Below are 27,632 nucleotides of genomic sequence, written 5' to 3'. Positions count from 1 at the left end.
AAAACATCTACTACTTCGCTGTTGCTCTCGTCGGATGCAAACCACAATCCTAAGTTCCTTACATTAGTCATCCTGAGTGAACTTTGTGGCTTAGGGGACACAGTGGAAAGGACTTGGAGACACAGAGCTTCAGCGTCTCGGTCCAAATCGTTAGGTAAACTCACTGGCCCAGACACATACAGATTCCTTAAACATCGCAACTTCCATATCTCTGTTGGCAAACAATTCAGAAAAGTACCTTTCATGTTTAGTGTTTCTAGATTTATAAGTTTGCCAATGGAAGAAGGAATAGCTTTCAGTGCATCAGATTCTATACCCAGGTACCTCAAATGGATCAATTTTGTTATCACTGTGGGAATGGAGTAGAGATGTTCTTGCCCTAAATTAAGCACCCGACCCAACTTAAAGTTTTCGTGAACCCATTTCCATTGCTTCGGACCCAAGCCATATGTATCTTGGTTGAAAAAAAACAATGAACGAACACGTGTGGTGACAGGGGTATATTGATGCATAACATATGGTTCAATGGGAACCTGGAGGGAAACTCTGCGGGATGTGAACGGTGTCATAACGGTCGAAGCGGAATCGAAAAGTACCTGAAGAAATGTGTCTACTGCGCTCCATCGTATGCAGAGCTCTTGGACGAGATCATGGATGCGGCATGTCTTTGCTCCTCCATCAGTCCTTTTGCTAGCCACTTGGACCCAGCCTCGATCAATGAGCTTCTCCAAGTAGTCTTCAGCAACATCCTCTGGGTTGCGAGGGTGCTGTATGAAACCCTCCGCTACCCACAGCTTGATCAATAGCCTTACAGGGATCTCAAAGCCTTTTGGGAATACACAAAGATACAAAAGGCATGGTTTCAGGTTTCGGGGCAGTTGGAAGTAGCATAATTCCCGTATTTGTTTATTGGGGTTCCCATATACATGACCATTAAAATTCGCCCATGTTTCGTATTTATTCTCTTTGTATGCTAAAATGCCCGCTAATACCACAATTGAAAGAGGTAAACCTTTACAACTTTCCAAGATTTGTCTCCCAAGAGTTTCTAAATTGGTAGGACAACTTCCTCCTGGGAACACCCTCTTATTAAAGAGCTCCCAGCTTTCATCTTTGTTAAGTGCTGGGAGATGGTAAGGAGGTGTAAGACCTGCATGTGAAGCCATTTTTTCTATGTGACTGGTGATCAATATTCTGCTCCCATTCGAGTTATCTGGAAAAGCAGATCTTACCTCATACCAAAATTGAGTTCTCCAAATACCGTCCAAAACTACAAGATACCTCTTCCCTTGCAAGCATTTGAAGAGCTTGTTTTTTAGTTCATCCACACTCAAGTATTTGAACAGCTTCTTCCTTGTCAACTCATCTGATTTTGGCATCTCTGACTTTAAAATTTCAACCAACACCTCTCTGGTTCTGAAATTTTTAGAAATACACACAAACGCACGGAAATTAAAGTGACTCTTGATGTCAACATTATTGTAGATTTTTCGGGCAAGGGTGGTCTTGCCCGACCCACCTTCACCGAAGATTGAAACGACATCAAGCTGTGGATTCCCTTCCGTAAGCAGTTTCACCAAATTCGGCAAGAGAAAATTGAAGCCCACCACGCCATCTTCCTCGTCTTCTCTCCAACGTTTGTTCAGTAGTGCATTTGTCGCTGCATCTATGCTAGCTTCATCACTTTCAAAGCTGTCCTTTTCCATAATATTGTTGTAGATTTTGTTGATTTCTTTCTTTAGTTCTTCGATCCTCTTTGCAACATCATGAAGCAGTCCTACGTGGGTAGCATGATTAATATTGTCCGGCTTGTCCGTCTGTGTTGCGACGTTTAAGATGATTGTGTCGATAACATCCTCAGCCTCGTAAGCAACGTCCACGATTTTCCTCAACATTTCACTGCGGCTCAGTTTCATGATCACCTGTTTCCCCTTGGAGTTATACTCCACCATTTCATGAGTACAGCTTCGTTTCCCCTCGGGTGTCTCGAGGAATATATTTATCAGAGTGAGCTCCCGATGAAGTGACTTGACTTGATCCTCCACTCCACCAAAGGAATTTGCTTCTTTTACCAGTAGCTGGGACAAGTGCTCTAGGAGGAAATTAACAACAAAGTCGGCCATATTTGTGTATCTTCCCTCCCTTAAAATCTTTTAAAAACTGAGAAACATGGTGACTGGCGAGGGAAGGGAGGATGTAAGTTGTTTACCCTTCAATTCTTTTTTCTTCTTCTTAGTTGAGGTGGTTGTGGTTAGGGAAGAAAGACATTGGGAGAGAACGAACGGTGGAAGAAGTGGACGCAGTTCAGAAGACACGGACACGGCTGTTCTCGTTAAAGGTATTCAGAAAAAGTACGAAGAGAGACTTGTTGGGTGCCCAGAGAGACTAGCGAAAAGTGATATATTTAAAGGGATTCATGACATGATCGAGCACCTAAGTGCAGTAGAGTCGTAGACTTTTGGTAGAGGCTTTTTTCTTGGTTTGGTAGTAATTACGGTGGAGGCTTTTCTTTGGTAGGGAAGGGATTCGTAATTATTGACCCACCACTTCTTTCTTTTTTCTTTTTTGGGCACCCCCAACAATTATTTATCTTTCTCTTTCTTAGCACCCCACAAGTCTTTCTTCATACTTTAACTGGAACAGCCACTTACAAAAAAGAAAATGAAAAAACTGGAACAGCCGTGTCTTCTTTAGCTGAGTCTTTCTCCCCTAACCATTTCCACTTGAACCAACAAAAAGGGAACATAAAGAGAGAAAACAGTTTGTGAGTGGCTTTCCAAAGTCGAAACTAAAATGGTGTTTTACCGAACTTAATCAATCAGTTTCCTTTCATCCTCCCTTCTTGATCTCTCTTTCCTCTCCCTCCCCTCACCTCTCCAAAAACATTGGGTAATTTGTGAGTTTGAAAGAGATTTACGGGAGCGAATATAAGCAAAAAAATGGGAGACAATCCTGTTACTTTCCTCCTACAGTACTTGCCCGAGGTACTGGCACAAGAAGCAAATTACCTTCGTGGAGTGGAGGAACAAGTCAATTCACTTCAAAGGGAGCTCAGTCTGATAAATATTTTCCTTGAGAACTCGGAGGAGAAACGGAACGAGCATGCAATAGTGAAGGAGGTAGTCAGGCAAATTAGGGATGTTGCTCACGAGGCTCACGATGTTATTGACACATTTATCCTCAGCGTTGCAAAGCACAAGAGGAGGAGCACGGTGGGGAAGATATTCTATAGCGTTACCCACGCAAATATGCTTCATAATGTTGCAATGAAGATAGAAGCCATCAACAGGGAAATCAATCAAATCTTCAACAATAGAGAAAGGTACAACATTGAAAGAACTGAAGCTAGAGAGCATGAAGCGGCGGAGGCACTGCACAGACGAAGGAGAGAAGTCGAGGAAGACTACGTGGTTGGCCTCACTGATAACTGGACGAAATTGGAGGAGAAACTTATTGGAGGGGATCCTAAGCTTGATGTGATTTCAATTATCGGCATGGGTGGGTTGGGGAAGACAACTCTTTCCAGGAAAACCTACAATTCTTCTCCGGTCAGGAAGCTCTTTGATTGCCATGTATGGGTGTATGTATCTCAAGATTTCCAAACGAGGGAACTGTTGGTTAAAATTTTGAAGGAGATGCAAATACCAGAGGAGTTGAGAAGGAGGCTCAAATACTTGAGAGAGGATAAATTAAAAAAGAACTTGTTCGAATACTTGCAAGGGAAGAAGTACTTTGTAGTCATGGATGACATCTGGAGTGCTGAAGTTTTGAATGAGGTAAGATCGGTTTTTCCCGATAACTGTAATGGAAGTAGAATATTGATCACCAGCCGCAATAAAAAAGTGACTATAGATGTACACGGTTCTTCTGACCCCTACCTTCTCCCATTTCTTAAAGAAGATGAAAGCTGGAAACTCTTTTGTAAAAAGGTATTCCATGGAGGATATTGTCCTCCAGAGTTAGAAGCTTTGGGAATACAAATGGTAAAAAGTTGTGGTGGCTTACCACTTTCCATTGTAGTATTAGGGGGTCTTTTAGCAAATAAAGAGAAGACACACCGAATATGGTCCAAATTATTTGGCAATGTAAAATGGCATCTTAAAGAATGCAAAGACATCCTAGCCTTAAGCTACACCCACCTGCCTCGACACTTAAAACCATGCTTTTTGTATCTTGGTGTATATTCAAAAGACTTTGAGATTCCTGTAAAACAACTGATCAACCTGTGGATAGCTGAGGGTTTCATACCACACACTCACAGTATAGACCCAAAGGATGTTGCTGAAGACTACTTTGAGCAGCTCATCGATCGAAGTTTGGTCCAAGTGGCTAGCTTAAAGACTGATGGTGGGGTAAAGACATGTCGTATCCATGATCTTCTGCGAGACTTCTGCATGACTGAGAGTTTAGAAGAGAAGTTTCTTGAGGTTCTTGATGTTAAGCATTTATCGGCAAACAAATCCCGCAGACTTTCCATCCAAGGTAGCATTGATCCATATATTTCTTCAAACCCCTCTCACCCTACATTTGTCCGTTCTTTGTTGTTTCATGGCGATGATACATATGGCGGCTTTGATCCAAATCACTGGGAATGGGTCCACGAAAACTTCAAGTTAGTTCGGGTGCTTAGTTTCAAGCATGTAAATCTCTATTCCATTCCCACAATGATAGCAAAATTGATCCATTTGAGGTACTTGGGTATAGAATCTGATGCACTGAAAGTTATTCCAGCTTCCATTTGTAACCTTGTGAATTTAGAAACACTTGACATGAGAGGTACTTCTCTCAATCATCTACCAAAAGGGATATGGAAGTTGCGACATCTAAGAAATCTGTATATGTCTGGGCCAGTGAGTTTACCCGACAATTTGAACCCAGACGTTAAAGCTATGTGGAACCTCCAAGTTCTTTCCACTATATCGCTTGACCTGCAAAATATGCCTCTCATTGCCCCTACTATAAGGAAATTAGGAATATGGTTTGCATCCAACGAGAGCAACTGTGGGGCAATAGATGTTTTGGCAAGCCTTTCCGGGTTAGCTTCTCTTCAAACATTGAAAATTATAAATTGTTCAGAAGGTCATAGATTTCCGAGTTCATTTCCATCGACAATTACCAAGATTACATTACGAGAAGTATATTTAGGAATGGGTGGCGGCATGACAGTGCTCGGGCAACTTCCTAGTCTTCACGTTCTGAAACTACGAAGTTGCTTCCTCTCTGACCCTGAAGTCAATACAGGATGCCCTCCCGGACTCGAAGTTGTCCCAAATTCGTTTCCAGTACTCGAAGTTCTGAATTTGGAAGAATTGGAAATTGAAAAATGGGAGCAGGGGATAGGCGCAATGCCACGCCTCATGTGTTTGGTTATCAAAGAATGCAATGAGTTGAAAATGCTCCCTCCGGAACTATCAAGTTTGAATGCCTTGCGAGAAGTGGAGGTGTCCCGGAGCAATCCAGATTTGATAATGTTGCTTCATCCGTTGCAAAGGAATCTTGGGTTTAATCTACTCATCAAATAATCCTAGTAGATGTCTGGTAACTTCATCCGGGGAGCCAGCAATCTGGTATACTTTCTCTTTGAGTTTTGCAGCTGTTGCTGTATGCTGTAGCCTGTAGGAGTGATGATATTTCATTTGTTTAAAGCTTCTTTTGAGGTTCTGGTGTGATTAGGACTGGTGTATTAGCTTCCTGATTGGTGTTTTCAGAACCCAGTTTTTACTGGTGTGTTGTAAAATTTGGTTGGTTTTAGTAAAGATTCTTATTCATCGAAAAAACAAAATCCTCTCTGCTTTAATGAAAGGGTTCCTACCAAAAACAAAACGGAATGAAAATTTAAATAAATTTTCAATAATCTAGCTTCCATTTGATGTTCAAGTATCATCTTATAGCTCAGATGGAAAGAATGTAACATGTACAAGACTTTTCAAACACGATTCTTCCTATCTTTTTAACTTCTACTTTTCCCTTAAATGGATGTATAAATCTTGTGACGAGATCTTCTCCTGTTTATCTGTCGATAAAGATGTCGGAGGTTTTTATTGTTTGAAAGATATGGAGTTTTGTAGGATACTACACTTTCAGTAAATTGATAGGACCGCTGCTCAATTTGTGAAATGGTAATTTTTGAAATACTCAAGAGGGCAGAGCATTTAAGTTACTTCTTCAATTTAGATTTTGGATATAGAATTAATGTGTAAATTATAAATGAGGCTTGTCAAAAATTCCATCGAAGCCAATAATATGATTTGGGCCATTTGGCCATCAAAACATATGTTTGGCATTTGGCTATATTCCCTTCAATTCATTGCTCGCTACACTTTTTTGAAGCCCATTGCGTCCAAGTAGAAGGCCAAATTTAGCTATGAGGCTTCCTTTGGCATTTGAGAAGTGTAGACGATGGTATCTTTTGCTTTTATTTATTTTTTCGAGGTAGAAGGTAGTGTCATTGGCATTTGGCAGGACTTACAATTTAACATGGAATTCCAAGGGTTTATATACAAGTACCAATGTATATGGATGGGGATGGGGATTTCCAAAGTGGATTTTGGCCAGAAATTGTCGAAAGAATTATTTTACAAATAATAATTAATTTTTTTTTTAAAAAAAAAAAAAATCATATATTAGTAAATTATCTTAAAAATTATATGTGACAATATTTTACGGTGGACCATGTTGGTGGAGATTTATTACTATTAGCTGCCCAAATTTTTAAAATATCTTAAAAATTATATGTGGCTCACCAATCCGGACAGCCCAGGTGCAAGACCTGCTTGACCAGAAGAGAAGAGGTGAAGCAGCGGCCTTTTCATCCCCGTTATATATTGAAACCAAGCAGCTGAAAAACCTTCGTGTATGTGTAGTTGTATACCTCCTCCACTCGAGGCAACATTCACCCTTTTCAAATCACTCGCTCGCTGTTGTCGGTTGCAAAAGGCTGCGGTACCTGAAGTGTAATTCTTCTATCCAAATCTTTTATCTCTACCCCCTCTCTCTCTCTCTCTCTCTCTCTCTCACACACACACACACACACACACACACACACACACCCACAAACACAAAAGCAGACATAAATTGAAAATTTTACAATTTCTCCGCATAGAATTAGAATGGGTTGGCGTTTGTTCTCCGATATTTAAGGTAGAGCACACTACTGGTGGTCTGTCGATTCGAATTCTTGAATATGAGTTCTGGAGAAACTTGTAGCATTGTTCTTTAAGTTAGAATTTTATTTTATTTTATTTTTAATTTTTCTAAATAACCCAGTTGACTGGAACACAGTTTGAGCACGACCTAGTTTGAAGTTTGAAACTGTGTCGATATTTCATCTTTGGGTCATACGATTGAGAGATATTACTGGGGTATTGTTACTAGGGCATCCACTCAATTTGGTACTTTCTCCCAGTGCTATTTTGTTCTATTTTTTGGGGCCAAATCTGGTGGGGAGTGTGGGGGTGGAGATTCTTATGGGTAAGTGTGACGAAACATGTGAAGTTGCTGAATGGTATTGGGTTTTAATGTAATTCATTGTTAGGCCTTTCAATTGGAGACTAAAGAGTGAATGTTTATTGCAGATTAGGGTTTCACTAATAACAACATTGAAATTAATCGGTATATTTGTTTATGTGGTTTAGGAATTTTTTTTGTTTTTGATTTTAAAAGGTGTTGTTATGTGACATGTGAAAAAAATTATTGTGTTTTGAAGAGAGTTTCGTGTTGTTGGTTGTTTGTTGATGCTTTTGTTTTGAGAACAAAAACAGAAGACAAAAAATAAAGATTTGAACAAACATAGACTTCGATTGTTGATGATGAACTTTGTGGTTTGAAAGAACTAAAAACAGAAGACAGAAAGTAAAGATTTGAACAAACATAGACTTCGATTGTTGATGATGAACTTTAATTTGTGGTTTGAAAGAAACACTCCTAGAGAATATGCAATGAAAGCTCTGAAAGACAAGAATTTCTCTTAGCACGAGAATGAGAGGATTGGGCACTGTTAGTGTTTAGGCTCATTAACAATGAACATGGATGAAAACTCTCCGGAACAATAATAAAATAGCCTCTCTCCCATATCCAAAGTCATGGGTAATGATGCTTATATAAACTTGGAAAATACATGAGGCTATTTGAGCAAAGTTAGTTGTCAAACTTTTCCATCTTCAGAAAAATTTGACCGACCTAATTTGAGTTTTATTGATCCAAATCTTCAACACTAGATTTTTCATGGTTTTCGCTCCAAACTTGTCTTGAACACAACCTTAAATTTAAAACTTACAATCAAATATGTTTTGACACTGAATTTATCAACACTAAATACCTACAACACATTTCAATTGGCACTAACACACGAATTTTAACAACCACGTTTGATACAACACAATTCATTCCAAAAGATAACATAATATTTTACAAATACAAACAAAGCATACAAATGAAAGACATTGGTTATCCTCCTATAAAATGCGATAAACAATGGACTTAATGCTAATCATGGGATTGAGCCCAACCCCAATTGTAGTCGGTACGTAGAATGCTTCCATCACAGAAGAGTTACCCTTTTGCTTCACAATTTTCAACATTCTCTCAACTGCAACTTCCTTCTCTCTTGGCACCCATTCTACAAGTTCCTATCTGATGTGCAAAACAATAAATGATTCCGTGTAGAGCACCAGCAGCAGTTTTTTTTTTTTTTTTTTTTTCTCCTCCTTAAATTTAGGAAAAAAAATTATTTTTTACTTTCCTATCAGAATATACTTCACAATAGCTTCTCTTACCTTTCCCTATACCATAAAAATATTATTTATTTACAAAATATAAGTTTCATACTTACAGTCCAATTTTTTACAAAATCCCAACACAATCTCCAATAAAAAGCAAAAATATGAAAGATCGAGAAGAAATGAAAGAAAAATATTTATATTAAAATAATATATAAATAACCACTTTTGGTTCCTTATACATTTGGTAGTACTGTAGCATTTTAATGTTTAGGAAAGCAATAGAAAAGCTGTTGCAGTTGACTTTTTGTGATTTTTAAAATTTTTTTCATATATATATAAGCAATGAAATGTTATATAAGGACTCAAATTCTCCTTATTCTTGTAGTGATTGGATATCTGTTGTTATTGCTGTAATAATAAAGTTTGAAAGGTGGTGCGACACCTTTCTAGTCGAAGGTCGACTCGGCATCTTCCCCCTTGGGGGGAGGGGAGGTAGGGGAATAGGTGGGCTTCGCCTGGCCAAATATTCAGACAATCGAGATTTCGGGGTTGTTTGTTAAACAACGCCCCCTTCCCAAACACTATTTATTTCATTTCCCAAAAAAATTAACATCAAAACATTATCACTTTTATATCACATAATTTACTTTTTACTATTATTCAAATAAAAATAAAAAAATCACTACAAAACAAATTTTTTTTTCACTTTTCTATACCAATCATTATTTTATTTATTTTTTATTGTGAACAATGCCGTGAAAAAGCCATGTTATTTGCCAAACACTACCTCCGATTTAGTCACAGTTTTTTCGGAAAGGTCGTTAGTCATCTTAGGAGGATAGATCAATAGCTTGAATCCAACCTTCATCATTTTCTAAAACATCTTTGCCAATCCTGAGGTGCTCTATCTCCACATCCTGCAAGGCAGTCAAACTCCATAAATTCGATGGGAGCCCTAACAGTAAATACCTTGTATCCTATTCATTTCCTTATATTTAAGAAAAATTTCAAAAAAATCAAAAAAACTCACTTATATCAGTTTTTCTAAATTTAACCAACACCATTGAGTAGCTACAGTATTTTCCAATGTGTAGAAAACCAAAGGTAGTTCCCTATACATTATTTTAATATAAACATTTATCTTTCTTCTCTCATCTTTCATCTTTTTGTATTTCATTGAGGATCGTGTCGGAATTTTGTAAAAAATGTGAGAATAGGTAAGAAACTTATATTTTATAAAAAAATAATATTTTAACGGTATATGTAAAAATAAGATAAGCCATTGTGAAATATATTTTGATAAGAAAACAAAAAATAGTTTTGTTCTCTAAACTTAAGAGCTCCCTATGGATTGAGTTGACTTCATCCTCTAGTCCACCTGATATGTTTGTCGGTCTGAGCTCCTTGTAGTCCCAAAATCTTTTAAAAATTAAAATTTTACCCTTAAGTTTTATAATTTTGCTCTTCCAAATTTCATTTACCCCTAAATTTTTTGATTTTGCTCCTCCAAATTTTAAATGTTAGTTCCGCTCCTGACTTCGGACAAGTACCTATGCGAATGCAAGTACTTTACTTCTTCGGACAAGTAATGTAGGAGGAAATTAACAACAAAGCCATTTTTGTTTATCTTCCCTTCCTTAAATCTCTTTCAAACTCACGAGTCGCGAACGCGTGTTTTTCCCTCTTGTTTGGGAAGGTGTGGAAAGAGGGAAGGGAGGATGAAAGAAAACTGTCGATTAAATTAAGTTCCGTAAAACACGGTTGTTTACGTTTCGATTTCTGAAAGCCACTCACAAACTATTTCTTTTTTTTTTTTTTTTTTTGTCTTGATTATTTTTGTTTTTAGTGGTGGTGGCCGGCGGTAGTTGTTAGGGTTTGTTTTTTTTCTTGATTATTTTTGTTTTTAGTGGCGGTGGTAGTTGTTTTTTTCTTTCTTTCTTTTTGAGTTGTTTCTTATTATTTTTGTTTTTTTGGCGGGGGTGGTAGTTGTTAGGATTTTTTTTTTTTTTCTTTTTGTTTTTAGTGGTGGGGGCGGCAGTGGTCGGGAACAGTGGAATAATTAAGTAGACACAGTCACATAGATTAGACGTACACGACTGTTCCAGTTGAGGCATTCATTTTTTTATTAAATGATGAGTGGACTGGGTCCAAAAAATAATTGATTACGTCGATAACTTCGGCTGTCCAACGATATCGGCCAATTTTGAAGACTTTCTAATGAATCCGTGGGAAATCTAGCTATTTTCTTTTCAAAGGATCCAATTTATATGCTGTTTGTATGTAGTTTAATTAACGGTCAAAATTTAATTTTAAAGTTGATTTACTTTAGAAGCTTTTAATAGGAGAGAGAAAATAAAGAGAGATTTTAAAAAATTTAATCTTTACCATTAATTAAACTACAGCATACATGCTGTTATTAAAATAGCAGCATGTAAGCCGAATCCCTTTTGAAAAGGGCGAATTAGGCGAAAGTGCATGTGCTTAACCCTCAAACAAATGTGTTTTCCAATGTGCAGCTACAGTGTTTTCAATGTGTAGGGAATCAAAAGTGATTGTTTATACACTATTTAATATAAACATTTATCTTTCTTCTCTCATCTTTCATCTTTTTTGTATTTCATTGAGGATTATGTTGGGATTTTATAAAAAAAATGTGAGGATAGGTAGAAAACTTATATTTTGTAAAAAAATAATATTTTAACGGTATATATAAAAATAAGAGAAACCATTGTGAAATATATAATTGTTTCAAAGCTTTTGGTAGTGTTTTCAAAATCTTGTATATAGCTTCATGGTCGTGTTTTCAAAATCTTGTATATAGCTTAGACATGGGTAGGGATGGGCAGATTAATCGATTATCGATTATCGACCGATTACCGACTTTAACTGAACCGATATTAACCGTAACCGATAGTTATCGGTTAGAAATCGGTTAAAAATTTTATACAGATAAACTTATCGGTCGGTTAAAATTTTTTTATCGAAAAACCGATATGACCGATAAGCTATTTTAATTTTTAATTTTTTAGAATTTTATATTTATTATTGTAGTGGATCAATATAAAAAAAAAGCTTCAATAAGGTATTTTAGCCAAAAATATACTCTAAAATAACTAATTTTTAATAAACTATTTTAGGCTTTAGCCCAACAAAACGTATTTGGACCTCCAAAATAATTAATTTTTTGCCTAATTAGCAACCAGTAAAAGCCCAATAAAAAGCCCACAAAAGCCCAAAATGATTTAACCGACCAGTTAACCGATTACCGATATAACCGATAATTTTCGGTTAACACTTCTTATCGCTCGGTAATCAGTTAGGATTTGGTTAATCAATAGCTTATCGGTTAACCGACCGATACCCAGCCCTAGACATGGGCTTATGTTAGTTTGGAACTTTTAATTAATTAATAGAGAGATCTTCTTAACTCTCTTTTCTGTGTCTTCTTGGCATCCCAATGTGTTATTATCTTGTCTCTTTTCAAGCTACTTTTTTCTTTTTTCTTTATTGGTTGTCTTCACGTAGTGCTTTAATTGGTGGTTAGAATGAGAAGATTAATGCACAACTACAATGCACTAGCACTGAGACTTGAAATTTCATTACAGATTTTCTTTCTTTTGGTGGATGAAGCCATTGAAATTGGTTAACTAATTTGTTTGTACAGTTATCTTTATCAATTGCCTCTTTCTTTTTCCCAATTTTTCATTTCTGTTCCATGCATGAATTAAGATTCCGAAGATAATGTGCCGCGCGATATTCCAATAACACCTTAACGCTAATGGACTATATATCAATGGCGCTTTGTACTGATAAAAGTCGGTCACATGTTTTAATAAAAACCTCCAACGCCAAATACAAATCAAGATGCTCACAAACAACTATTATAAGATACAAATACAGTTTACCTTTTGGGTTTGTTAAAGGGGTGTCCACCTCTTTGTCGTTGTTCGATCTCATATAATTCGCTTTCCCTTCTTTGACTAGAAAAATAAAAAATAAAAAATACAATAACTTGAAAGGGTAGCTTAATCAATTGAAAACTACACTACTTCATGAAATGGATTTCACTTGAATCGTCTTTCCCCTCTCCTTCCCTTTGGTCATTAAAAAAATACGAGTATAAACTATTAGACGCAACAAACATAAAATTATTCCATTGCAATGAAAAAAAGACAACAAACAAGGATATGGATCCCCTTATATTCGAGGGAGAATATGAGACTCTCATATTTCAATCTTGGTCGTCCAATTTGATTCAATGCTCTACATAGCGCCATGTGTACCACTACAAAATAATTAATAAAATATTATTTAACTTTTAAAAAGAAAATAAAAATAAAAATAATAAAAAACTAAAATAAAAACAATGGGAGGCTGGCAACCCCAGTTGAGTCATGGGGGCTTCGGCCACCCCCAATGGCAAAAAAAAAATTGATTTGGCCCTAGAGGGTGGCCGGCTACCCCCATCATTTTTATTCTTTCATATTAGTTTTTTATTATTTTGATTTTAATTTTCTTTTTAAAAGTTAAATAATATTTTATTAATTATTTTATAGCAGGACACGTAGTACTCTGTAGAACGTTAGATATAATCGAACGGCAACCGAATCCAATTGACCATGATGGTAGCTAGGCTTGGTAGAAAGGGGTCTAATCTAGTAAGGGCGAGCGCTGAACATGGTGAGCTTGGTTTGGGTTGGGATATAGCGCAGACAGTGTACTCAACAACAGGCGTGAGCTCAGTTGGAACAACCAACTTGGGGTGGCGAGTGGCAGCACGACGTCCACAGAGTTCGGTAGATTGGCAACATCCAATATGGAATCCAGTGTTAGTTCTCTGAAATTGGCTGAAGGACATGGCGTGTGGTGGCCAGCAGTTGTGTGTGAAGTGCGTGATTTGCGCACATCAATACTGGGGCGGCGATTTAGGCTGATTCTGACAGCATTATGTAGATCGATCGGCTTCCAAACTTCCCACACTTGTGCTGCACAGTGTGACAGAATGCTTGGAAGCGAGAGGAGTAGTGGATGGTAATGCCAGCGAGCACTCTGGAGGAGGCACCGTCGTGAAGAACGCCAGAAAATTGAAAGAATACACACAAGTGTCCACAGAAAATAAGCTCTAATACCATATAGAAATCAAATAGATAAAAAAGAGACAAATAATTACTGAGTAGTTTGGTATTAAACACATTTACCATTCAACTTTGTGCTATCATTAACTTGATTGTTTAAGATACAAATGTCCATATTTATATAGTAGTGAGTGAATACTAGTATGATAATTAAATATCTATGACAACTGACCTTTAAATGGAGAATATTTCAATATCAACCAAATATGATAAATATATTTTCTATATATTCTAACAACATGCAATTCATGTTACAAGGTTGTGAGGAAGGGGATGGACCAACAGCTTGAATCCAACCTTCGTCTGTAATTTTTGAAGCATCAATGCTGATTCTGGAGTGCTCCATAATACCTCTACATTTTGCAAAACAGTCAAACTCTGTAATTTTGAAGGGAGCATGGTTAACTCGATACATCGTTTGATAACCAAATGTCTGAGGCATGGCATTGCGCCTCTTCTCTGTTTCCAGTTTTTAATTCTCAAATTTTCCAATTGAAGGACCTGGAGTTGAGGAAATGAGCCTCCAAAGACGTAGAACTTACTAGAAAGCAAACAACTTTGTAGTTTCAGTATCTTGAGATTAAGAAGTTTCCCCAGCACTTTCATGTCTCGGCGGACTTTTACACGCACATGTCGCAGGGTTATCTTCGTGATTGCCTCTGGAAATGAAATCGGCAGACTATGACGTTCCAAGCAATTTATAATTTTCAATGTTTGAAGATTACTCAAATCATGGAGGCATTTCAAAACATCTACTACTTCGTTGTTGTTCTCGTCAGCTGCAAACCATATTCCTAATTTCGTTAGATTAGGGAGCGCACCTGAGGTAATGGGACAAACAGTTTTTAGGTTTAATGATACAGTGGAGAAGACTCGAAGGTTGTTCAAAGTTGTAACGTTCGGGTCTAAATGGTTTGGTAAACTCACCGGCCCAGACATGTACAAATTTCTTAAACGTCTCAGCTTCCATATTCCTTTTGGCAAACAATTCAGAAAAGTACCTCTAAGATCAAGTGTTTCTAGATTTATAAGGTTGCCAATGGAAGCTGGAAGAGCTTTTAATGCATCCGATTCTATACCCAAATACCTTAAATGGATCAATTCTTCTATCCTTGTGGGAATGGAGTAGAGATCTACACACCCAAAATTAAGCATTCGAAGCAACTTGAAGTTTTCGAGGACCCATTTCCAGTGGTTTGGGTCAAAGTCGTATGTATCTTGGCCATGAAACAACAAAGAACAGGAAGGGTGAGAGGGATTTGAAGAAATATATGCATCTGGATCCAGGCTACCCTGGATGGAAAGTCTGCGGGATTTGTTTGTGGATAAAAGATTGACATGTGTACGAACCTCAAGAAACTTCTCTTCCGCACTCTCTAATATGCAGAGATCTCGCAAAAATTGATGGATACGGCATGTCTTTACTCCTCCGTCTGTCCTCCTGCTGGCCACTTGGATCAAGCTTCGATCAATGAGCTCCTCCAAGTAGATTTCAGCAACATCCTCTGAGAATCTATGGCAATTGTGCTGTATGAAACCCTCCGCAACCCATAGGTGCATCAATTGCCTTATCGGGATCTCAAAGTCTTCTGAGTATATACCAAAATACAAAAAACATGGCTTCAAGTGCTGAGGCAAATTGGTGTAGCTTAAGGATAGTATTTTCTGGCATATTGTTGAATCATCTTCATGAGTAAGGAAACTCGTTACATGACCAACAAATTTGGACCATATGTGGAATGACTTCTCCTTGTTTGCTAAAATGCCGGCTAATACTACTATTGAAAGGGGTAAACCATGACAACCTTCAGCAATTTGTCTCCCCATAGTTTCTAATTCAGGAGGACATGTTCCTCCTCGAAACACCTTCCTTCCAAAGAGTTCCCAACTTTCATCTTTGCTAAGAAATGGGAGAAGGTAGGGAGGAGTAAGACTTGCATGTAAAGCCACTTCTTTCTTTCGGCTAGTAATCAATATTCTGCTTCCATTGGAGTCATCAGGAAAAGCAGATCTTATCTCATCCCATACTTCACTTCTCCAAATATTGTCCATGACTACTAGGTACCTGCTCCCTTGTAAGCATCTGAATAGCTTATTTTTTAGTTCATCCTCACTTGAGTATTTGAATAGCTTCTTCCTTGTCAATTCATTTGATTTTGGCATCTCAAACTTCAAAATTTCAAGTAACAAATCTCTGGTTCTGAAATTTTGAGATATACACACCCACGCACGGCAATTAAAGTGATTTTGAATGACAACATTATTGTAGATTTTCCCGGCAAGAGTGGTCTTCCCAGACCCACCCATGCCAATGATTGAAACGACATCAAGCTGTGGATTTCCTTCAAGAAGCAGCTTCACCAATGTAGTTGAGTTATCAAAGAAACCCACTATGTCATCTTCCTCGACTTCTTCTCTTTTACGGTTGTGCAGTGTAGTGGAGTGAAAATCGAAGCCCACCATGTCTTCTCTGCTGCGTTCGTATTGTGCATCTGCACTAGCTTCACCACTTTCAATGCCGTACTCTTCCATGTTGTCATAGATTTTGTTGATTTCTTTGTTTAACTCTTCCATCTTCTTTGCAACATTGTGAAGCATTCTTGCGTGCCTAACATTGGTCATCTCCCTTAACACATGCTTTGTCCCCAGTATTACGATGTCGTGGATGAATGTATCGATAACATCCAAAGCCTCGTAAGCAACTTCACCGATTTGCCAAACTAACTCCTTCACCATTTCATGCTCGTGCCGTTTCTCCTCCGAGTTCTTGAGGAAGATATTTATCAGCCTGAGCTCCCTAAGGATTGAGTTGACTTCATCCTTCACTTTACCGGAGATACTTATCAGTCTGAGCTCCTTCTTATAGGTTGAGTCGACTTCATCACCCACTCCACCACAGAAATTTGCTGCTTTTGGGAGTACCTGGGCTTGGGCATATACTCATACATGAATTGTTGCCCTGGAAGCTGGTATAGCTGTTGTTGTTGCCGTAGATGATCCCCCGAGTCAAAGGCTGTACGATGTTAAAGGAATGATTAAGTGATTACATTTAACTTTTCTTATCAGCTTAAACTTTTGGGACAAGTAGTAATTTAACATGGTATTAAAATCAAAGGTCATGGGATCAACCTTAACTCCATAAAATCACTCCATTTAAATTAAATATTCTACGTGTTGAGCCTCATCTATTAAAAGGAAGTTTGAGCCCACACGTGAGGAGAATGGTAAAGTAATGATTAAGTGATTAAATTTAACTCTTCCTATCATCTTAAGCTTTTTGTACAAGTGATAGTTTAATATACCATGATAGCCGGTGAATTGTTGCACCATTGCTCGGAAATTTGTACTATCCACCTTGAATAACGTGGTGGGTGTTCGTCGCGAAGCCTTGGATCGCCTGTGTACGGGCTTCGAGACATGGCCTTCCGGGCTTTGGTGACCGGTGTTTGAGCTGGAATAGACGATACTGGTGGTGACAACAGTGGCATCGGATACTCGATTATCAACGCCTGGAGACTTGTGTTTGGGCCTCGAGACACGGCCTTCCTGGCTCTGGTGACCGGTATTTGAGCTGGAATTGACGGCGGTGGCCGAAGTGATGGTACTGGTGGTGACAACAGTGGCATCAGATACTTGATTATCAACGCCTGGAGACTTGCGTTTGGGCCTCGAGACACGGCCTTCCTGGCTCTGGTGACCGGTATTTGAGCTGGAATTGACGGCGGTGGCCGAAGTGATGGTACTGGTGGTGACAACAGTGGCATCGGATACTCGATTATCAACGCCTGGAGACTTAGAAAGGTTTTGGTGATAGAATTGGGGTCCATGCGAATGCATGTTCTGTTCATCGGGAAAGTACTGATCTAGCACCGCGGGCAAGTACTTTAGGAGGAAAGTAACAAGAAAGTCTGCCATTTTTTTGCCTATCTTCCCTCCCTTAAATCTCTTTCAAATTCACAAACATGTTTGGGGAGGTGAGGGGAAGGGAAGAGGGAAGGAGGATGAAAGAAAACTGATCGATAAGTTCGATAGAACACGGGTTGTTTACGTTTCGTTTTCAGAAAGACACTCACAAACTACTGTTTCTCTCTCTCTCTCTCTTTGACTTTTTTGTTCTTATTGGTGGTGGTGCAGGTAGCTGGTGGTTTGTGGAGAAAGATACTCTTTTAAAAATTGAATTATAGGGAATTTCTATCATTTTCTTCTGGCCTCCTCTGAAGACTTGTTGGGCGTCCAGATTAATAAGACATGTTGTGAGGTGGTGTTTGATAAACATTTTTAAGAGGGGTGTGCTTTTTTTTTTTTTTTGGTTGAAAGTGTTTATGTGACGTAAAAACTAAAAAGGTAAGAAAAAAATTGAATTTTTTTTTTTAATAAAAAGTGAAGAAAATTGTTTATTAATGTTTTGACTTTTTAGAATAGAAAGAGAAAAAAAAAATGTGAGGTTTACCAACCAAGTCTAATTGGGCATGTCGTCCCGCGCGTAGTCTCTCTCTTAAATCTTAAGTTGCCTGAATTCCTATGATTTCAATCGGCATAAGAAGAGTAATTTTAAGAATCTATCTTGTGTCATTTCAAAAATTAGGTTATTTTAAAAATTACAATATTTTTGAAGAAACACATGAGGAACTTCTAAGCTTCTAGCTACTCTCATAATAATGGATGAACATATTCTTATGCTTTATCACCGAAGCACCATATGTTTCATTGTGGCAAATAAGAATCTCTATCATTTGAATTGCACATAATTCAGATAGGTCCTGCAAAGCTGAGTTGCAGAACCCACAAACCCACTTGCTCTCTGTCATTGTTGTCAGGCAAGGCCAGCTCAACCACTAGGTGAGTGAGGTGGTCGCCTAGGGCCCCCAATTTAATAAGGCCCCTCAATTAAAAAATATTAATTAAAAAAATTTTCCATAAAAAAAAAAAAAAATTAAAAACCTTATTACCCTCCATACTCTTTAATTAAGGCACTAATCATGGTAAATAAGTAATTTAAAAAATGTCACAATTTAATAAGGCCCCCAATTAATGAACATAATAAAACAATTTCCATAAAAAATAAAAAAAATTAAAAATTTTAAAAAAAAAATCAACACCTAATTCCCGTTTCCATAAAAAAAAAAAAAAAAAAATTTAAACGCAGTCAACATATATGCTTAAATTAAGGCCCCCTACTTAATTTCAAAAGACATTAATATCATTTGATTTTTTAACATTCTGAAATAAATAAGGCTTAAAAAATTTATATCAATATATAAGGGAATTAAATAACAATAAAGATATTCTTAAATAAAATACAATCTTAAACAGGTAGATATTATTATTTTTTTGGCCTTGTGATATGATAAATATAACCCTCAAATATAATTAACTGGAAAAGATCAAGTTTCAAAGATTGTGTCTAACGTTTAAAATCAAATGGGAAAAGTAAATAAATAAATGCTAGACGATTGAAAGTTTCTAAAATATTTTATTCAATTACAAACTCATCTCTTTATAAATTTTCATTTTTCTCTCTATATCTCTATTCAAGCCTTATTCAGATTTGAATTTTATTGACAATACATGTTACAGTTACTTCTGCATAAAGAAGTTTGTCAAAATTAAAATTGATAAAATCCTACCTAAGATCAATAATGTCACAAGAGAGATTAAATGGATTAGCCATATTATCAATTGAAAAAATGATGTTAGAAAATCTTTAATATAAAAATTTAATCAGTAATTTTGCATCTCAAAAAGCAAGAATGATTTTTAAATAAAAATATAAGAGATATACTAGAATCTAATAAGACTCACAAATTTTGCCCATCAAAATCCTAGGTGGCAAAGTGCCATTTGCCATCAATTTAAACCATGTGCCCTTTTACATCAACTTGGCAAATGACACTTTGCCGCCTAGGATTTTGATGGGTAAAATGTGGAAATTTTATTAGATTCTAGCATTTCTCAAAATATAATTAATATTAAAATAAATATTATTTAATTAATATTTAAATATTAAAAAAAAAAAAGCCCCACTTAAACTTTTTTTTTTTTTTGACATGACCCACTTAAACTTTTCACTTAAGGCTTCAAAAATATATCTAGCCGGCCCTGTCGTCACAGAATCAATTAGTGGAGGTCTGATTCAATATTGATAGGCTGATAGCGATAAAAGGGATAAAGTCTCTAATTAAGTGTCTCAAATGGATGAATCTGAGCCTTTCTTTTCTAGAAGAAAAGCGAAAAGATGAGGATATGTTTGATTCACAGAATCAATTAGTGGAGGTCTGATTCAATATTGATAGGCTGATAGCGATAAAAGGGATAAAGTCTCTAATTAAGTGTCTCAAATGGATGAATTTGAGCCTTTCTTTTCTAGAAGAAAAGCGAAAAGATGAGGATATGTTTGATTCACAGAATCAATTAGTGGAGGTCTGATTCAATATTGATAGGCTGATAGCGATAAAAGGGATAAAGTCTCTAATTATGTGTCTCAAATGGATGAATCTGAGCCTTTCTTTTCTAGAAGAAAAGCGAAAAGATGAGGATATGTTTGGCCGCCCCGGCCCCAGTTTTGACTATCAGCAGTGGCGGGACATGTTGTGGACACCAATAATCATCGGTGCATCATCAGTGCAGTGATTGAAGATAAGAGAAAACATATTGCGCGATCGTAAAGAATTATTAAAATATTAATTAAATAATTAAATTTAATATTTATTTTTATAAACTTAAGTTTATAAAATGATTAGTAAATTAACATGATATCAAAGCATTTTGCTACTATTATGATAGTTGAACCGATATTATGGGACCATGAAGCATGATAATGCTCTGTCATTATTGAACGAAAGAGATGCTGACCCTCAATCGTCAACTAATTAGAGCATTCTCAATAGAAGAGCCAAATGTTACTTTTATCTACAATGGCTGTTCTAATGTTTAAAAAACCCCCTACATTGGATTAGCCAAAAGAAAATGTAAAATAGATATTTGATTGGAAGAGCTAAAAAAAAAAATGCTAAATATAGCAGCACTTTTCAAGGGAGCTATTTTATTTTTCATTGTTTCTCTCACATGTTTTCTCCTTTTCTCAAATCTTTTCCTACATTCTCTCTGCATGTTCTATTTTTCCTAAAACTTTTTCTATTTTTTCTCTCACATGTTCTCTTTTTCCCAAAACTTTTCTTATTTTTAATAATATTTTAATATATTAAATAGAAATATAGTTAATCGGATGTAAAGATATTTAAAAATGGCTTAGCTAAACTAGATAAAAGTGAATGCTTACATAAAAATATGACTCTTCCATTGAGAATACTCTTATAAGTCTAATTTTATACTAATTAACACATGTCAACTAGTTATAAGTCCGATGTTATGCGCACGTTAGTATGAATTCAAAGCCCTCCATAGTAGTGCAACGCTATTCTTCGATACTTTGAACATTAAATGGAAGCAGAAACAGTGTTGTAGATTATTGAAAATTCATTAAAATTAAAGAATATTTCAATGTTTGAATGTTTCCATCCCATTTTGTTTTTGTTTGGAATTAACGCTTTCGATTACAGAGGCAGCCAACCAGGATTAATTGAAAAACAGTAATTGATTGTGGAGAGCCAATTGCCGGTAAAACTATTCCATGCATGAACCTGATAACAACAATTATTGAATAAGAAACCATGCAACAGCAGTAGAAAGGAACGACATTTTCGTTTCCGTCGAAGTTCTGCTATCATATATTAATTAACAATGTAGAAATTAAAAGACAAAGCAAGAGCAATTAATTGATAACTTTATCTGCATAATTGTGGCTACTCTGTTCAGAAAACCCTTCAGAATCAAAAGAAAAAGGTAGAGAAACTATATATATATATATAACAGCTTTATTGATAAAAGTTGTCACCCGGAAGAGGATCGATCAGTAGATTGAACTCAAAATACCTCTGCAATTCCTGAAGTGTAATTACTGATTCTATGTTGCTCCGTAACACCTCCACATCGCGCAAAGCACAACACAAACTCCAGGATTCCGAAGGGAGGACGGTTAACTCCGTGCATCCTTTGATAACCAAATGCTTGAGACAAGGAAATGCGGCTCTGTTCTGTTTCAATGCTTTAATTCTCAAATTTTCCAATTTTAGGACTTCGAGTTGAGGAAATGAACCATCAATGACTTCGAGGTAATTGCTAGAAAGCAAGCATCTTTGTAGCTTCAGTATCAGAAGATCGGGAAGTTCCCCCAGCACTTTCATGCCGCCATCGACTTCTAAGCAGACCCGTCGTAAAGTTATTTTGGTGATTTTCGACGGAAATGAAATTGGAAAACCAGGACGCTCCGAAAAATTTATAATTTTCAATGTGTGAAGATGAGGCAAGTGGATGAGGCTTTTCAAAACATCTACTACTTCGTTGTTGCTCTCGTCAGACGCAAACCATATTCCTAATTTCCTTATATTAGCAAGCTTGGCCTCGACAATTAGAGGCACATTTTGTGGTGTAAGGGATACAGTGGAAAGGTCTTGAAGGCTCCATAGGGCTTTAATATCCGGGTCCAAATCGTCAGGTAAGCTCACTGGCCCAGACATGTACAGATTCTTTAAGCGTCGCATCTTCCCTATCCCTTTTGGCAAACGATTTAGAAAAGTACCTCTCATGTCAAGCGTTTCTAGATTTGTAAGGTTGCAAATGGAAGGTGGTATAACTTTTAATGTATCAGATTTTATACCCAAGTACCTCAAATGGATCAATCTTCCTATGCTTGTGGGAATGGAGAGATTTACATGTCCAAAATTAAGCACCCGAACCAACTTGAAGTTTTCGTGAATCCATCTCCAGTGGTTTGGATCAAAATCATTTGCATCTTGGCCAAGAAACAACAAAGAACGGGGAAATGTAGGGTGAGATGGGTTTGAAAAAATATATGGATCAATGCTACCTTGGATGGAAAGTCTCCGAGACTTGTTTGCAGATAAATGGTTAACTTCTGTACGAACCTCGAGAAACTTCTCTTCTGCACTCTGTGATATACAGAAATCTCGCAAAAGATCATGAATACGACATGTCTTTACTGATCTTCTGTCTGTCCTCCTGCTAGCCACTTGGATCAAGCTTCGATCAATGAGCTGCTCAAAGTAGTCTTCAGCAACATCCTCTGTGTCCATATTGTGAGTATGCTGTATGAAACCCTCAGCTACCCATAGGTTGATCAATTGCCTTACAGGAATCTCGAAGTTTTCTGGGTATGCACCAAGATACAAAAAGCATGGTTTCAAGTGCCGCTGCAGGTAGGTGTAGCTTAAGGCCAATATGTCTTTGCATTGAGTAAGGTAGCGATTTACTCGAACAAATTTCGACCATGTTAGCAATTCTTGCTTTTCGTTTGCTAAAATGCCTCCTAATACCACAATTGAAAGTGGTAAGCCACGACAGCCTTCAGCTAGTTGTCTCGCTAGAGACTCTAACTCAGGACGACATTCTCCTCCTCGAAACACCTTCTTATGAAAAAGTCTCAAACTTTCTTCTTTATTAAGAAATGGAAGAATGTAGGGAGGAGTATGGCTTGCCTTTAAAGCCACCGCTTTATTACGACCGGTGATCAATATTCTACTTCCATTAGAGTTATTAGGAAATACAGATCTTACCTGATCCCAGAAATCAATTTTCCAGATGTCGTCCATGACAACTAGGTATCTCTCCTCGTTCAAGTATTTGTACAGCGTCTCTTTTAATTCACCGTCTCCCATGCCTTGAAGATTCCTTCTCAACTCATCTGAGATTGGCATTTCCTTTAAAATTTTAAGCAATAGCTCTCTAGTTTTGTCATGTTGAGATACATATACCCATGCACGGCGTGCGAAGCGACTCCTGAAGTGAGTAGTGTTGTAGATTTTCCTGGCAAGAGTTGTCTTCCCCAACCCACCCATGCCAATGATTGAAATGACATCAAGCTCAGCACCGTTTGCACTAAAAAGCTTCTCCAATGCCATTAAGTTGTTATTGAAGCCCACCACGTCATCTTCTTCGACTTCTCTCCTACGTCTGTGCAGTGCCTCCTCGGACTCTGCATCTACACTAGCTTCAGCTCTTTCACCGGCGTACTTTGTGCTATTGGCGAAGATTTTATTGATTTCTTTGTTGAGGCTTTCTATCCTCTTTGCTACCTCGAGAAGCGTTTTTGCGTGGTAAGACCCATGGATCATCTTCCCCACCGCGTTCCTCCTGGTGTGTTTTGAGGTGTTGAGTATGAAAGTGTCGATTACATCCTCAGCCTCGAAAGCCTTCTCCCTGATTTGGCCGACTACCACCTTCGATATGGAATGCTCCTTCCGCTTGCCCTCGGATGGATCAAGGTAGTTAGATATGAAACTGAGCTCCCCCTTAAGTGAATTGACTTCATCCTTCACTCCACCAACGAGTCTTGCTTCCTCATCGAGTAGCTGGACCAAGTACTGTACGACCGGGGTAAGGAGACCGGTGGCCATTTATGCTTATCTCCCCACCCTCAAATCTTTTACCAACTCAGAAACGTTTGTTTGTTTGTTTTTTCCGAGGGGAGCGAGAGGAAGAAAGGAAACTGTTTCTCTGGCTTTTTTTTTTTGGTGGGCCGGGGTTCTTTTTGTTGGTTGAACTTGAGGTGGCAGTGGTCAGGGGATCGGAGAAAGAGATTAAGAGGGAAAGAACAGTGGAAGAAATATACACACGACTTATTGAGTGCTCCGAAAAATAAAGACTTGTTGGGTGCCCAGAGAAAAAACCAAGACCTTTTGAGTCAATAATTCCGATTACGTGGATAACTTCTTTACAGTCATTTCTACCCTTCTTTTAGGTAGATTTTGAAAGCATCACAATTATTGAACCAAAAAGTCGTTTTTTACTGGCTAGAAAAAAAAAAAAAAATTTCTTTGAAGCGAAAAACATTTCCCACCCACCCTCTACCGGCGTTTGTTTGGCTAAATAAGCCGAGTGAAAAATAGGTCATATTAATTAAATACAATTAATACGGGTTTATCTAATTTGTTGGAGATGTTACAAAACTGTCATCCGACGGTTCCGCAAAAGGGCCATCAGCACAGGTCACTTGTTCACATGCCGATTTTACGCACTAATTTCGAGATTTAGAAAGATACAAGCAGTTTGTTAAAAGGTAATTCAATCAGGTGGGATCACGCCTAATGAAATTGAAATCACTAGTTTGAATTCCCTCCCTCTTCTTGTGCGAACATATTACCAAAAAAAGAACGAAGAAATAGGCAGGAAAAATCATGGTTGTGACAAGTAATATACTACCAGCAGCAACAAACTATTTAAATTATATTCTCTTTCTTTATAATTATTTTATTCACAAAAATGCTTTTCCTTTTCTCTCTCTCTATTTTACTTAATATTTATTTAAAATAATATAAGAAAATGATAAGGAAACTACCGTTGGATTAGGTAGGGTGGGGCTTGCATTTAGGGTAGCTAATTTTTTTGAGTTTTGAACTTAAGGTACCGTTTGGTATCAGATGTAAGTTTATAGTACTTGGGTGTCTTCATTTTGTGCATATTAATTTCTTAATTCATTGGTGTGTAATATATTCTTCAGTACATGCACTGCTCTGTTGAGATTTTGACGGAGATAATTCTCGTAGTCATTGTTGCCTTCAATACTTACCAAGGAGGGAAAGTTTCTGCTGAATAGGAAGAAATTAGAAACCTGCAGAGATGTGGCAGTTGTTACCTCTATGAGTTTCCACCGACGATGACCATTGGATTGTAATTATGTTTCTTTTGATTTTCTTTGAACTTTTTCATCGTTCTTGTATGTTGCCAATACTCACAGCCTTCCTGGCCGGATTTTGGGATCCAAATTATCTCGGTTGCAATTTTTGAAAATTGGACGCCTGAAATGTCTTTCTACACACACATTTGGTTCAATCATTTTTCAGGAAAAGTGGCTACCTTTGCATACTCATTGAAGCATAATGTTGATATCAATGCTGTAGATAAGATATACAAAAACAAGCACTTGTGAATTGTGTGATAAGTGGCGCTAAAGTGCTTGGGAGTTCTAATTGTTGCTTCTCTGCTCTTAATCTGGGCCTTGGAATTTTATTTCCTTTCCAGGATGGTTGGACTGCTCTTCACAAAGCAATAACTGGAAAAAAAAAAAAAAAAGCAGGCCTTTACAAACCATCTTTTGAGAGACTAAGCTAATCCATTTGGGCCGGTTAAACTAGAAAAAAAAGAAGAGGTTTTTAGTCAAATTTTAGTAAAGAATAGTTAGTTCATTGAAAATGCTCTTAAGGCACCAAGTTATGATGCAACCGTTTGGCATCTGATCAGGCACAATTGAATTTTAGAATATTAATTAATTATTTATTTATTATAAGTTTTTGGAATAAGTAGCAAATGGTCTGAATTCAAACATTATCTCTGTCATTTACCTTCTATTTTAATTTAATATTATATGTGTTAGTTTTACTTATTAAGGAGCGTTGAGCCATATAAGCCAATTGAAACAAAAGTCTCGCAAGGGTTCTCTTCTCTATGCTAGCATACCAGGGATGCTTCCTCTTTGTCTCGACTGAATCAGAACACACAAAAAAGAATAGGTCACATAATGTTTTGATACAGCAAGCGGTGAAGTTAATCACAATATTCATTCATGTTAGGTCACATGCTTTAAAGACCTCCAACACCAAATACAAATCAAGATGCTTATTACAGACAGCTATTAGAAACGTTTCATTTAAACAGCAATAGACAGGAACGTACACCATCTCTGTTTCCGTCCAATTAATGGAAGTCACCAATCAGAGGAGGATAGATAAATAGATTGAACCCAAACTTCGCCTGCAACTCTTGAAGCATCTTTGCTGATACTGAGTTGCTCCATAACACTTGTACAGAGGCATGGCATTTCGCCTCTCCTCTGTTTCCATTTTTTTAATTTTCAGATTTTCTAATTTATTTCTCTCTCTGCGTCTCTTTTTTAAAAAAGTTGAAAAATAAGATATTTAAAAAAATATATAATCCTTATAAAAATAAAATTTAAATGATATAAATAAAAAATCGGATGTATGTTGTCTTTTAAAACTCATTAGTTAAACTAGGTCAAGTAAGTTTTTTTTCTGGGTAAAGTCCACATAACCCCCTCAAACTACCACTCAATTGACAATGTCCCCCCCAAACTTTCAATTGTGACAATGTCCCCCCTAAACTACCAAAACATTGTCAATGTCCCCCCAAGGATAACAAAAAGATCAAAATGCCCTTATATATTTCTTAATAAGACAAAAATACCCTTATAAATTAAAAAAATTAAATATTTTTAAAAAACAAAAAATTTTAATTTCAAAAGAACAATTTTTGTTTAAAAAAAAAAAATTAGTTTTTAAACGAAATTTTTTAATTTTTTTATAAGAATATTTTTTTAAAAAAAAAACACGAATATTTAAAAAAAAAAAAACTGAAATTTTATTTTAAAAAATTTATAGAACAAAATAAAAAACGAAATTTTTATAACAAAAAAAATAGAAAATTTTTAATTTTTTTCTTATAAAAAGGATTTTTTTTTAAAAAAAAAAAAATTTTAATTTTCTACCCTTTGGATTTTTTATAATTAGTTTTAGGTTTTTTCTAGAAGTTTTATTATTTTTTGTTTTTATTTTAGTAAGGGTAGTTTCGTCATTGGGGGGAGCATTGACAATTTTTGGTAGTTTAAGGGGGACATTGTCATAATTGAAAGTTTGGGGGGGACATTGTCAATTGAGTGGTAGTTTGAGGGGGTTATGTGGACTTTTCC

At 36.8% G+C, this 27,632-nt stretch overlaps 4 protein-coding genes across 5 annotated transcripts in view; 1 reads left to right on the top strand and 3 right to left on the bottom strand.

The window, feature by feature from the left end:
* Positions 1–2,123, bottom strand: part of LOC132191102 (putative disease resistance RPP13-like protein 3) — a 2,529-nt gene extending 406 nt beyond the window's left edge. The window contains exon 1 of the mRNA XM_059606113.1: positions 15–2,123. Within this exon, the coding sequence (XP_059462096.1) occupies positions 15–2,123 (2,109 nt within the window). The remainder of the gene's footprint in view (positions 1–14) is intronic.
* Positions 2,124–2,774: 651 nt separating this feature from the next.
* Positions 2,775–5,776, top strand: LOC132191101 (putative disease resistance RPP13-like protein 3). Its single transcript, XM_059606112.1, has one exon. It carries the CDS (start codon positions 2,940–2,942, stop codon positions 5,520–5,522), a length of 2,583 nt encoding a protein of 860 aa, XP_059462095.1. The 5' UTR covers positions 2,775–2,939; the 3' UTR covers positions 5,523–5,776.
* An 8,286-nt stretch (positions 5,777–14,062) lies between these two features.
* Positions 14,063–18,029, bottom strand: LOC132190013 (putative disease resistance RPP13-like protein 3). Of its 2 annotated transcripts, XM_059604885.1 has the most exons (3): positions 17,158–18,029; positions 14,783–16,868; positions 14,618–14,676 (listed from the first exon to the last, which is right to left on the bottom strand). In XM_059604885.1, exons 2-3 carry the CDS (start codon positions 16,589–16,591, stop codon positions 14,659–14,661), a joined length of 1,827 nt encoding a protein of 608 aa, XP_059460868.1. In that variant the 5' UTR covers positions 16,592–16,868; positions 17,158–18,029; the 3' UTR covers positions 14,618–14,658. The 2 variants fall into 2 exon arrangements, with proteins under 2 accessions (XP_059460867.1, XP_059460868.1); XM_059604884.1 differs by having other exon boundaries at positions 14,063–16,868.
* A 3,486-nt stretch (positions 18,030–21,515) lies between these two features.
* On the bottom strand, positions 21,516–24,412 carry LOC132190191 (putative disease resistance RPP13-like protein 3). Its single transcript, XM_059605101.1, has one exon. It carries the CDS (start codon positions 24,325–24,327, stop codon positions 21,730–21,732), a length of 2,598 nt encoding a protein of 865 aa, XP_059461084.1. The 5' UTR covers positions 24,328–24,412; the 3' UTR covers positions 21,516–21,729.
* Between the last annotated feature and the right edge of the window lie 3,220 nt (positions 24,413–27,632).

This window comes from Corylus avellana, chromosome ca8 (genome assembly GCF_901000735.1).
Source record: "Corylus avellana chromosome ca8, CavTom2PMs-1.0".
Taxonomy (NCBI): domain Eukaryota; kingdom Viridiplantae; phylum Streptophyta; class Magnoliopsida; order Fagales; family Betulaceae; genus Corylus; species Corylus avellana.
Note: the sequence above shows the minus strand (reverse complement) of the source record. Positions and strands in the feature narration are given on the sequence as shown.

Coding starts and splice junctions, on each gene's coding strand:
- LOC132191101 (XM_059606112.1), top strand. CDS start 2,940: ATGGGAGACAATCCTGTTACTTTCCTCCTACAGTACTTGCCCGAGGTA.
- LOC132190013 (XM_059604884.1), bottom strand. CDS start 16,591: ATGGTGAAGGAGTTAGTTTGGCAAATCGGTGAAGTTGCTTACGAGGCT.
- LOC132190191 (XM_059605101.1), bottom strand. CDS start 24,327: ATGGCCACCGGTCTCCTTACCCCGGTCGTACAGTACTTGGTCCAGCTA.